At 42.3% G+C, this 12,178-nt stretch overlaps 2 protein-coding genes across 5 annotated transcripts in view; one reads left to right on the top strand and one right to left on the bottom strand.

Annotated features, from left to right (window-relative positions):
- scly (selenocysteine lyase) overlaps positions 1-8,759 on the top strand; it is a 43,298-nt gene extending 34,539 nt beyond the window's left edge. For 2 of the 4 annotated variants that reach the window (XM_072573051.1, XM_072573049.1), the window contains one exon: positions 7,711-8,759. In XM_072573051.1, coding sequence (XP_072429152.1) covers positions 7,711-8,074 — 364 coding nt within the window. In that variant the 3' untranslated portion in view covers positions 8,075-8,759. The remainder of the gene's footprint in view (positions 1-7,710) is intronic. The other 2 variants (XM_072573053.1, XM_072573052.1) reach the window with 1 other exon arrangement.
- agxta (alanine--glyoxylate and serine--pyruvate aminotransferase a) overlaps positions 1-12,178 on the bottom strand; it is a 28,439-nt gene that overhangs the window by 3,836 nt on the left and 12,425 nt on the right. The window contains exons 5-9 of the mRNA XM_072573054.1: positions 9,936-10,006; positions 8,753-8,837; positions 5,921-6,016; positions 4,684-4,753; positions 2,382-2,477 (exon numbers count right to left, since the gene is read on the bottom strand). Of these exons, the coding sequence (XP_072429155.1) occupies positions 2,382-2,477; positions 4,684-4,753; positions 5,921-6,016; positions 8,753-8,837; positions 9,936-10,006 (418 nt within the window). The remainder of the gene's footprint in view (positions 1-2,381; positions 2,478-4,683; positions 4,754-5,920; positions 6,017-8,752; positions 8,838-9,935; positions 10,007-12,178) is intronic.

The raw sequence follows: 12,178 nt of genomic DNA, 5'->3' as shown, positions 1-12,178 counted from the left end.
ATTCATTCATAGGTGTGTTGCTGTCTGGGCCTGCATTTATTGTCTACCACTAGTCACCCTGTAAAAGGTGGTGATGAGTTGCCTTCTTAATCCACTGCAGTCCATATGTGGAGGAACACCCACAATTCTGTTAGGGAGGGAGTTCCAGGATTTTGTTTCAAGTGACGCTGCAAGAACAGTTACATAGTTTCACATTATGGTGTGGCTTTGGAGGGAAACTTGCTGGTGATGGTGATCCCTGCAGGTGATGGAGATGTTGATCCCTGCAACTGGTGCCCTGATCCTTCTGGGTGGTAGAGAGTGATACTGAAAGGTGATGTTAAAAGAAAAATTGGTGAAATAAACCTATGCGTTTCAAAGATGGTACAGACCGATGCCAATGTGTATTAATGGTGGAGGGAGTGAAATGTGCTGATGTATGGGGTTGCCAATTAAGTGTGATGCTTTGTCCTGGATTGCATCAGCTTTTTGAGCGCCACTGGAGATGCACTATTCCAGTGGGGAGTATTCCATCACACTGCTGACTGGAGCCTTGTAGATGACAGACTTTAAATAGACAGATGGCCAGTTATTCATCCCAGAATTCCTAGGTTCTAACCTGCTATTACAGCCACAATAGATATATATGGCTACTCCAGTTCAACTTCGAGACGATGGTAACCTTCAGAATTTTGTAATTGGGGGATTCAATGATGGTGATGCTATTGAACATTAAGGGATCCTGGTTAGATTCCCATCTTCCTATGTGGGAGATGGTCATTGCCTGGCGCTTGTATGCTGCAAATGTTAATTGCTATTTATAAGCACAGGCCTGGATGTTGGATGTGTCTTGCTGCAGTTGGACAAGGACTGCTACAGAATCTGAGGAGTTGTGAATGGTGCTGAACATAGTACAATCATCAGTGAACATTGACTCCTGTTCTGCTCAGTCAAATACTGCCTTGATGTCAAGGGCAGCTACTCTAACCTCGTCTCTGGAATTCAGTCTTTTGTCCATATTGGAACCAAGGCTGTAATAATGTCAGGAGCTGGGTGGCCCTGATAGAATGCAAACTGAGCATCAGTGAGGGTTGTTAAGCAAGTGCTGCTTGATAGCACTGTTGATGACACCTTCTGTCACTTTTCTGATCATTGAGAGTAGACTGATATGGCTGTAATTAGCTAGATTTGACTTATCCTACATTTTTGTGGACAAGACACACCGAGAAATTTTCCACATTGTATTGATGCCAGTATTGTAGATGCATTGAAATTATATGGCAAGGGGTGCAGCAAGTTCTGGAGCACAAGTCTTCAGTCCTATAACTAGAATGTTGTCAGGGCCCATAGCATTTGCAATATCCAGTGCCTTCAGATGATAAGGATATATGGAGTTGAACTGGCTGAAGACTACCATTTGGTAATGTTGAGAGCCTCAGGTGGAGGCCAAGATGGACCATCTTCTTAGTACTTTTTGGACTGATATGCAGGGCTCCCATGATTGAAGATGGGAATATTTTATTTTCTATCTCCATTCACAAACGAATGTTGCAACAGTACAGAGCTTAGCTCTGTTTATTGTGGCATTTACCTCTGCCTATCGCATGCTTCCCCTGCTTGGCTTGCATGCAGTCCTATGTTGTTGCTTGACCAGATAGAGGTCATTTTTCATTATGCCTAGTGCTGCTCTTGGTATACCTTCCTGCACTCTTCACTGAGGCAGAGTTCAACTCACAGCTTGACGCCAACAGTAGGCAGCAGGATCAACCCAGACAAGAGATTACAGGTTGTGATTAAGTCTGCTACTGCTGATGGCCCACAGTGTCTCATTGAGACCCAGTTTCAAGTTGCTAGATGTGTTCAAAGTTTGTAGTTTTTTCAACAAGGTGGTAGTGCTACACTACACGGACAGTATCACTATATACTGCTACATTTTGTGGATTGGTCGTGTGGTGTAACAAGAAATATGCAGTCTCTTCAATGGCATCAGAGATTTTATCTGTAAGATATTCTTTGATGATCCCTATATCATGTTGCTTGATGAGTCTGAGATAGTTGTCCCAATTTGGGCACATGATGGTGTCAAGGAGGACAACAGGGTTGGCTTTGGCACTAAGTTTTCCCTTAATCAATGCCAGGTGACTGTTCAGTTTAATTCCATTGTATAGCTGGTGTCACACACGGGTCAGATCGGATAAAGTCAACAAGTTTCCTTTCCTCAAGAGGCATCAGTGGACTAAATGACTATATTTTAATTTCAGATAGTTCCCTTCTCTATGGTGGGATTTGACCCCACAACGTCAGTCTGTGGATCTCCTGTTTGCATTTTCAAATCCTCACTGCTTACAATGTATAATATATAGGTGGCCTGGCGCCAACCTAGCTGCTGTGCTGCTCATTACCTTGTCCTTTACGAAGAGTTTTAATCCCAAGTCCTCTATCCCTTTGTGCAGGTACTCAGCATTCTCCTGGTGCAGTTTCCAGTATTCCTCAAGGCCCTGTATAGCAAAGAATGAAACTGCAAAATCAAAATATAAATCCCCATCTCCAACACTAAAAAATGAAACATCTACAGGCAGGATGCAGAATCATGTGGGCAGTGATCAGGACAACAGGCAGGATGCTGTGTAATTGGCAGAAGTTGATGTTCTGGGGCTAGGGATTAAAATCATGACCTCCAACATTTTTTTTTGCTCTATTTCTCAGGAAGCATGAAGACTGATTTGACAGTCATTTTACACTTTGTGAAGAAACTAGGAGCCCAGTGCGTTTCAGGCAAGCAGCACTAGGGAGGGAACAAGAAGTCTGTGTTGGATTCATTTTCAGGCCCGAGTACTTTGGCTTCCAGTACTCTCCTGTCAACTGCAGGTTGTTCACCTGAATCGGGTGAACAGCACAGGGTGAGGAGCTAGGGGGAGTTTAAGAACTCAAGACTCCACTGACTGACACCAAAGCAAAACTCACTAGTGAGAAACAAGGCACTGACAGGAATTTGGGAAGTGTTGTGGTTGAGATTAGAGAGGGATACTCCAGTACAGCGGCCTTCGCAGTTTTGCATTGCAGAATCCTACCCAACAATAAAAGACATTTGCTTACTTAGGACAGCTTCTTCACCCTACTCTTCAAAGCTCCTTTCTGAGGCACCTGATCAAATCAATCTTGTACTGCCAACTGGCTTATGCCTCAGCCATTGAAATAATAGCCAGTGGGATTCCAATGAGAATGGGATGGTGAATGAGGAAGGAGATAAATTTTAAAAGCCCTCTGCTCTTGACCATCATGGGTAAATTTCTCCCCTCTGGCAATGGATGCAGATTAATAGGGTTATGTTCCACAACTTGCCCTTATTTTTAGCAGGTGAGGAGCATGTAAAATATGATGAATGCTTTAGGCCATGGGAAGCCCTTCCTCTGTCCTTGTCCCCAACACATGGTAGGTGGGCACTAGCATCACCAGCCAAAATGCAATTTATTAACAATCATTAACAGGCAGCAGAGATCATTAACATTTGTTTTGAGGGCGAATATAACACTGTCCACATGGGGACCTGCCATAATCTCCAACTATCACAAGATTTCATTTCTCGGGCAGCACGGTGGTTAGCACTGCTGCCTCACAGCGCCAGAGACCCGGGTTCAATTCCCGCCTCAGGCAACTGTCTGTGTGGAGTTTGCACACTCTCCCCGTGTCTGCGTGTGTTTCCTCCAGGTGCTCTGGTTTCCTCCTACTGTCCAAAGATGTGCAGGTTAGGAGAATTGGCCATGCTAAATTGCCCGTAGTGTTAGGTGAAGGGTTAAGTGTAGGGGAATGGGTCTGGGTGGGTTGCTCTTTGGAGGGTCAGTGTGACCTGTTTCCACACTGTAAGTAATCTAATCTCCTTTGTTACCTCCAACCTGGCCAGGGAAGCACACGCTCAGTGCTCTCTACCTTCCCCAATGTCTCCCCACTCTAGATGTCTAGGGATTACTTGTGTCCTAGCAGCATCCATTACTGAATCCTATCACTGCTGGGACCACGGTTGACCAGAAGGTAAAACATGCTCCCAAGAAGGGGTGTTAAATCTTACCCTCACCTCCTTCAGACCATGCAGAGCGTGTTATCAAAGCAGGAGCGGCTTGTTTAATGTATGTCCAACTTAAAACCAGCTTTTCTTCTTAAATGGAGTGGGCTAGGGATTGCGGACATCAAGAGCCCTTGTGAAATTCAACTCCCACTCTGCATCTCTAGTGTTACAACCAACCAGCGACCCTGCGACTATTGTTGCATTGAAGATACTGACGAGTCTTCAGTCACGAATAATAGAATGAGAACACTATCAGTATGGCTGGGCTGTTCCCAGTGCAACAAGAGGGTCAGGTAGGAAGAATAACCAGCTGGGCATACAGACAATTTCCACTGCCTTTGCTTGTATTTAGGAAGAAATCAACATCTCAAGAGAAATGGGAGAAATTTAGAGAGTACAATAAGTACCTATGGATATTAAGTATTGTCCTGGGAGAGGAGTAATGTTAGATATTGTACTGAGTCTACAGTAAGCTGTACTGTCCTGAAAAGGAGATGAGTTCTGTTAGATGCAGTCCTGACAAAAGGCTGCCATTAGTTGCCAACCAATTGTTATTATCCCGGGAATCTACATGGTGCTTTGCATGGCATGAAATGTGTGTCCCCCATTAAAGCAACATTCAGAAAGCAAGCAGTCCTCACCTGTTCTGCAAGAATTGCAAGTGCCTCTCTCAGTGCAAAAAGGCCCGTGATGGGGGTCGTATGATGGTATCTGTAAAAAGAGTGAGAGTGCTCAATTCTCAGCTCAGTCAGGTTCACCATTCTCATAACCCATAGTGGGCCTGGAATTCTGCTCTTTTTCCAGCAAAGTCCATTGAAAGCATTGTTTCTTGGTGAGTTCTGCCTCTCTGAAACATCTGAGTGAAGAAAGACTCACAGATCCAAACGTGTTGGAAAAGTGACTCAATCACTGTGGGAATATCTGAAGGTATGTTTTGAATGGATGTCATATTGTAAGAGGCCTTTTGGAGCCAGTGATTCAGTTTGTTTAATTTTAAACCAATGGCAAGAACATCTATTAAGTTCGGAATACAAGTTGTCATTTGGTAGTAAAAGACTTGACAGTTGCTGAAAAAAAGACACATTGTGTCAAAACGTTTCATCTTTAACTTTTGTCACAAGAATACCAATTCAAGGGAAAAGCCAACATTTATGCCTTTCTGAAAAAGAGCTATTGGACTTGAAACAGTAACTGTTTCTTCCTCCACAGATGGTGCCAGTCCTGATGAGTTTCTCTGACAGTGTGCTGACAGTTTGTTTTCATTTCAGATCTCTGTGTACTCAACATTTATGCTGCTAGGGTTAGGATTAAACAATGGAATCATATTGTGGCATGATAACTGTTTGTTCGAGGTACAAGCTGAGGTCCTTGAGTAAGTGACACTCAGGCATTCCTTCCCTCTCTTGAACAACTCTTTTTTTTTTTTCCCCCTAACACCTGCTCCTTTCCCTTCCCTGCCAATCTGTCCTAGAGATCCCCCTCTCTTGCACCTGTTCCTTCCTACTTGCATGTTCATTCCCCATTCCCACACCCCCTTTTCTTCCCCCTGCATTGGGCTCCTGCCCACATTCACCTGCTCCTTCTCCCCACATCCAACTGCTCTCCACTCCGCTAGTGCCCACCCCTCTTAATCCTTCACCCATCCTCTCCTTCCTCCCCCACCAGCCCCATTTCTACCTCCCTTCTCCCAGTTACTCTGAAACTCTTCCACCACCCTATTTCCTTCTTCTCTCCCCTCCCATATCCTTCAGAAGCCCTCCCACAAATTGCTTCCTCAACCCTACCCATGCCTCTGCTCCCTCCTCTCCCCTTCCTTCCCAACATTTCCTGACTCTCGCTTATTTGCAACAATGAAGGAAGAACAGAACTCTATCGTACTTTCTCGGGCTCCCATCACAGCCCCAGATGTTAGAGAGCCAACTCATATCGAGGTACAGAGAAGTAGGTTTCTTCCTCCGATTAAATATTTTCTGGCTGTGGAAACAAAAGCACACAAAGACCACGTTTGAATTTATGAAGAGCACTCTTGAAAGGGGAACATTTTGAGATTGATGTTGAATATTTTGTAAAAGGAATTCACGTTCTGTTCTGTACTTTTAGGACATTCTGGTGATTGACATCACTTGCAGGCATTCTGACATGTGCAGAGATGCCAAGCTACAATGATGTCTCTGATATAAACAGAGGGGAAATGAGAGCTCGATCAAGTTAAAAGCTAACTTGTGGAAGCAATGTGGAATGTTGTCGTGGCATATTCTTCAATGTCTGACCAAGAATTCTGTAAACTGTTGGATTCACAGAATTTATTGGAAACATTGAATTGTTGCTCATGATTATTAAATGTGATTAAATAAACCCAGCAGTTTTATTGGGCCAAAGTCAAACTGGGGCTTAAAAAACCAGGAAGAGCCTGTGCATAGCAATTGGCAGGGCGAACATTGAATCATCAGCTGGGACACCATCAGCTGTGGGCAGCACAGTGGCTCAGTGGTTAGCACTGCTGCCTCACAGTGCCAGAGACCCAGGTTCGATTCCAGCCTCGGGCAACTGTCTGTGTGGAGTTTGCACAATCTCCCTGTACCTGCGTGGGTTTCCACCGGGTGCTCTGGTTTCCTCCCACAGTCCGAAGATATGCAAGTTAAGTGAATTGGCCATGCAAAACTGTCCATATTGTTCAAGGACCTGTAGGTTAGGTGCATTGGTCAGACGAAATGTCGAGTAATAGGGTATGGGAATGCGTCTGGGTGGGTTACTCTTCAGAGGGTTGATATGGACTTGTTGGGCCAAATGGCCTGTTTCCACGCGAGGGATACTATGAAGTTATCACCATGCCACTGGCTCCACTAATTCCTGTTGTTTTAAACTGTCTCCTCAGTTTTTAAGAAGTGATAACAGTGTGGAGACTATAACACTGTTGGAGGAGTGAAACAGATGCAGATTTATGGGAATTGTATCATTGCTGGTTTATGGTTTACCCACTGGAGCTAGATTTAGATTAGATTAAATTGATTTAATTAAATTAGATTTAGGACTTTTTGGGCAAAGTAAACTTTTCTACAATTTAGAGTATCACTAGCAAGGCGAGCATTTGTTGTTCATCCCTAATTCCCCTTGAACTAAGTGACCATCAGATGATTTTAGAAGGAGCTGAGAGTTGACCACATTAATGTAATGCTGGTGTAGCATGTTGGCCAGATCAGGGAAGGATATGGGTCTGGGTACACTATATATGTACTGTAGCGATTCAAGAAGTCAACTCACCACCATCTTCAAGAGCAACTAGAGATGAGCAATAAATGATAGCCCAACAAATGAACAGTATTTTTAAAAAAATTAAGTTCCACAAGCCACTGAGGTGAGTTTGAACCTGTGTCCTCAGAGCATTAACCTGGGGTTTACATGGAGCCTGTCATAAGCTCAAGAAGTCCAAATGCTTCACAACACTAAGTAATTTTAAAATGTAGGAACACAACAGTCAAGTTACAGACTGCAAGATACCTCAACTACATGATCAAAATAACTCAGCAGTTTCACCTTCAGTTCTACATGATTACCTTCAGGCTGCCATGGCCTTTTCCTCAGCTATAGGCTATCTCTCAGTAATGTTATCTATATACAGATAGTTTTATTAGATGTGTTGTTAACACCTTCATCCTGTCCTCACCCAGATTGCATTCTACAATCCTGTCCTTACCTGATGCCAAACGATGGATGAGCCAGAGTATCCTTCAACCGAACAGCTGGAAGACAAAGCTTCTGCCAAAGAGTCTACATCCGTGTCCCAGATTCCATGTCCATTGCCAGCCTCCTCCTTTCACCAAGACGAACAGCCTGCAACCTTTGCGTCTGATTCATTCCCGAGTTAAACTTTTAAGAAACCGTATTCCGGTTGATCAACAAGACAATAAACCTCTAACCCTACAAATTTGTCCACCTCGATCCTTTATTCTCCAACAGCCACTGAGACCGAAATCCACATTCTCATTATCTACTGGTTCTTTTCCTTCAACTACTCTCTCAGTTCTGACTTAAAGATCCCAATTAATGCAACATTCTGTCATCTCTTTCTTTGCTGATATTACTTGATACACCCTCTTTCTCAATAGAAAGTTTTTAATCTTCATTTGCAAATCGCCTCAAGGTCTCTACCTGTCATAGTACTGCAGCTTTCCTCCTGATCCGACCCTTGGTTTACTTTTCCACGATGATCTGCTCCATTATGGTCAACTTTCAGCAGATGTGGTCCTTCTTTCTGGAACATTGGCTACTTTCTCCTTGTCGATCTTTAACGAAAAGTCTCCTCAAAAATAAATCTTTTGAACCATCCTTTCATCCTACCTCCCTCATCTTTCAATGCTCAGTGTTGGCTTCAGGGATGTTTGGTTAAGCAAAAAGAGACTTTGTAAAAGGTGATGCTGTAGGTTCCAAGATGAACAAGGAAGGAAGGAAAGTCAGAAGCCTGGGGAACTGAACCTGTGCTGGATGCTTGCTCTCGGAGGGAATAAACAGAGGAGGACAATGCAGGTGTTTCATAAAATATTATTTCTTGGCAGTGGCTTGTCATCTAGCAAGATTCAAGGGTTTCACAGAACTGCAAATGACCTGATGTCATGTGCATATACACATTCTGATGGAAACAGTGAGAGCAGACACAGCTTCTTGCAGATCCTTGTGATCACTACATTGTTGAGCAGATGTACAGTTACATACCAGGCTTTGTCATTAAACGAAAGTGGTGCAGTTCCAGGAGGACAGTTGAGGACTTTCTGGGATCCTGAGTAAAGGATGTCGATATCTGAATGGAGAAAAATGGCTGCATCAGTCGAGCACAATGAACTAAATACTCAGCAATGCATTAAAATTGACCTTAGCTGTTACTAATAAGGTGTCAGTATTTTTAGATAGTTCTCCAATAATGCCGTAGTTGTGTTCCAGCAAAACCTCACTTCGTAGAAAATCGAGCAATAGAAATAATGGGGCCTATGGGAAAAATGGGGTCAGGGGCAGATCAGCAGAAAATATCACTCATAAAAATCATTCAAATGTCTAACACAAAGTATCACACAGCCTGAATAAAGGTTGAAATCATATTTCTTAAAGCAAAAGTAAATTTAACACAGTACATTTTAAAAATGTAAGAAAGCTGCTCTGTTGGCAGCTGACATCGGAGCATATGCAGTACGTCACAAAGACTGGCGCTGACATCACATATGCGCAGAACTTCACAGACGCACATCAGCGCATGCACAGAACATAGCACGTGAACCAATTCCCGCTGGAATCGCGCTTTTGCATACGGAAGTTAGCATTCTCGAAAGTACTGTTCCTTAATTCTTCAGCGACGTTATAGCCAAATCGCGCTGCTGAAACATGCATTATCCCAGAACTGCCTGTACTTCATATACTTGAATAAATCTGCTGATTCAGTGAGAGGGAGCAACCGTGTGAGTAGATAGGTGGAGGGGGAGCCCAGAGGGAGACAGACAAAGAAAAGGGAGAAACTGTTCCATTCTGAAACATGCAGTGAAACATGATTCCCGAAACTATCATCATTGACCCTGTGCCAAATAATGGGGACAAAACAGGGTCACGTAAAAACAAACCGTGAACATGTATAGAAGTAACAGAGGTACCTGACAGTGCAGCTAGCAGGTAAATCAAAGCAGCACCATCCCACAACAATAAGGCTCCAGCAGGACCAAATGCAAAAACATGCAAACGTTTTACAATATTTCTCTAAGAGGAAATAGCCACTTTTAGAAAGAGAATTAATTTCTTCTAGAATCCACAATGTACAGTTTATACCCATTGTTTCAAAACAGGAACTAAAGGATCAAGGGAGACAGCAGGATTGATGGCCTACTCTTGGGAAGGATATCAGATAAATACATACCCTGCTTATCCATGTAGAGAGGGACACCTCCAAGAGAAGCAACAGAATCAACCAGCAGCAAACAGTTGTGCCTGGACAGAAATGAAACAACTTTAGGGACATGTAGAAAAATGGCATTTATATTGTCACTCTATCCCTGTATCGTCAATTTCGAGAATAAAAAGAAATCTAGCAATCTCTGCCTTGAGCATACTCAATGATTGAATATCTGGGGTACAGAATTCTGAAAATTCACTATTGTATGAGTGAGGAATGTCCTATTCATCTCAGTCCCACATGGTTTGCCTCTTGTTCTGAGACTTTGTCCTCTGGGACAAGAATCCCAGCCAGGCAAAAACACCCTTTCTTCATTCACCTGGTCAATCCCTTTAAGAAATTTCTTATTTCCAGTTAGACCACTTCTCATTCTTTTAGATTTTATAGAATACAGGCCCTCTTTCAATAATCTCTCCTCACAGGACAGTCTTGCCATCCCAGGGATCTGCCTGGTAAACCCATGCTTTAATCTTTTAAAACAAGTGCACACTTCCTTAAGTAGGGACTAAAACTGCACAATACTTCAGATGCTATCTTACCAATGATCGATATCATTGAAGCAAGACCTCTTTACTCCTATATTCAAATCCTCTTGCGATAAAGGCTAACAAATCATTTGTCATCTTAATTCTTGCTGTATTTGCAGCCAGCTTTCAGTGACTCATGAACAAGGACATTTAGGTCTATTTGGACATCAACATTTTCCAATCTCTCATCATTTAATAAATACCCTGCACCGCCATTTCTCTGACCAAGTGGACAACCTCACTTATCCACATTAAATCTATTTACCATTCACTTGCATATTCAGCCTTTCCAAATCCACTTTATGCTTTTTAGTATCAACCTTATAACACATTCCAAACCAGCTTTGTGACATCTGTAAGCTTGGAAATATTACATTTAGTCCCCACATCTAAATCCTTGAGCTAGATTGTGAACAGCCGCACTGATCCTGTGGTACCCCACTAGCTGCAGCCTGCCAACCTGAGAATGAACCATTTATAAGTACTGTTTTCTTTCCTTTAATTCATCCATGCTAACATATTACCCCTCTATCCCGGTGCTCTAGCTTTGTCTCTTAACCTGTGTAGGAAAATATTTAAAGTGTTTGAACATTTTCTGGCTCGCCGCTTATCTACTTGGCTAGTTATATCATCAAAAACATTTAATAGGTTTGTCAGAAATATTCCCTTTTGTAAAACTATGTTACTTTTGCCAGATCAGATCATTATTATCCAAGAGTCTAGTTATCATATCCTTTATATATCTTTAAATACTATTCCCACTATGGATGTCAGGCAAACAGGATTGTAATTCCCCATTCTTTTCTGTCCCTCCTTTTTTAAATACTGGAGTTATATTTTTACCCTGCCAATTGCAGGCGCTGTCCAGAATCTATACAATGTTGAAATGTGATCACTATTTCAACATTCTGGAATGTTCAATCATTGAGATTTGTAAACTTTCAACTCTTCTGAAGGAATGGAGTGGGAGACAGGCAGCAAGTTTTTTGGAACCTTCGAATTAATTAATAAATGGAACGTGAGTCATGACTAAAGTATGGATGTGAGCATTAATTAGATGGTCTTATGCAATATGATGGCAATAAATCGCAAGTTAATGCCAGAATTGTCCTAGATTATATGAATGTCACTGGTAAGAAGGCCTACATATTAGACCAAAATATTAAGTTAGCAAGTTAGCGGTAGCTTTGATAAGCTCAGACAGTAACAATGGAGAAGGGGAATAATTAGAAAGTTACAAAAGGTGTTGAGTGTACATAAGTAAATTTTTAATGAAGTTGGAAAGTGGAATGCAAGTGGCAGAACCTGAAGGGTTGTCAGACTGCAGCATTACGTTTTGAGGCACATATATTAGGAACATTAGGCCTGGAGGTCTGATTGGAACTCTGCTGATGAAAAATTGAGCTGTCTTAATAGGAAAAATGATCGCACTACCATAAAGCATATTGGAGCAACAGAAAAAGGATATTGATCAACATTTCTGATCTGAATGTTAAAGAAGTGAAAGGTGATGTAAAGTTTTCAGAGTTTCAAGTTTGGGGAGGAGTGGAAATGAAGATTTATATGATCTTTAGAAGGTAAATTTGAAGAGGGAAAAGACAAGAGCAGGTAGGATTTATTTTTAGTAACTGACAGCAATCTTGTCGCCTTTTAATATTAATGGAAGGGGTCAACAGAAAA

This window comes from Chiloscyllium punctatum, chromosome 6 (assembly GCF_047496795.1).
Source record: "Chiloscyllium punctatum isolate Juve2018m chromosome 6, sChiPun1.3, whole genome shotgun sequence".
In the NCBI taxonomy this organism is placed as follows: domain Eukaryota; kingdom Metazoa; phylum Chordata; class Chondrichthyes; order Orectolobiformes; family Hemiscylliidae; genus Chiloscyllium; species Chiloscyllium punctatum.
The sequence above is the reverse complement of the archived record's forward strand: the minus strand, read 5'-3'. Positions and strand labels throughout refer to the sequence as shown.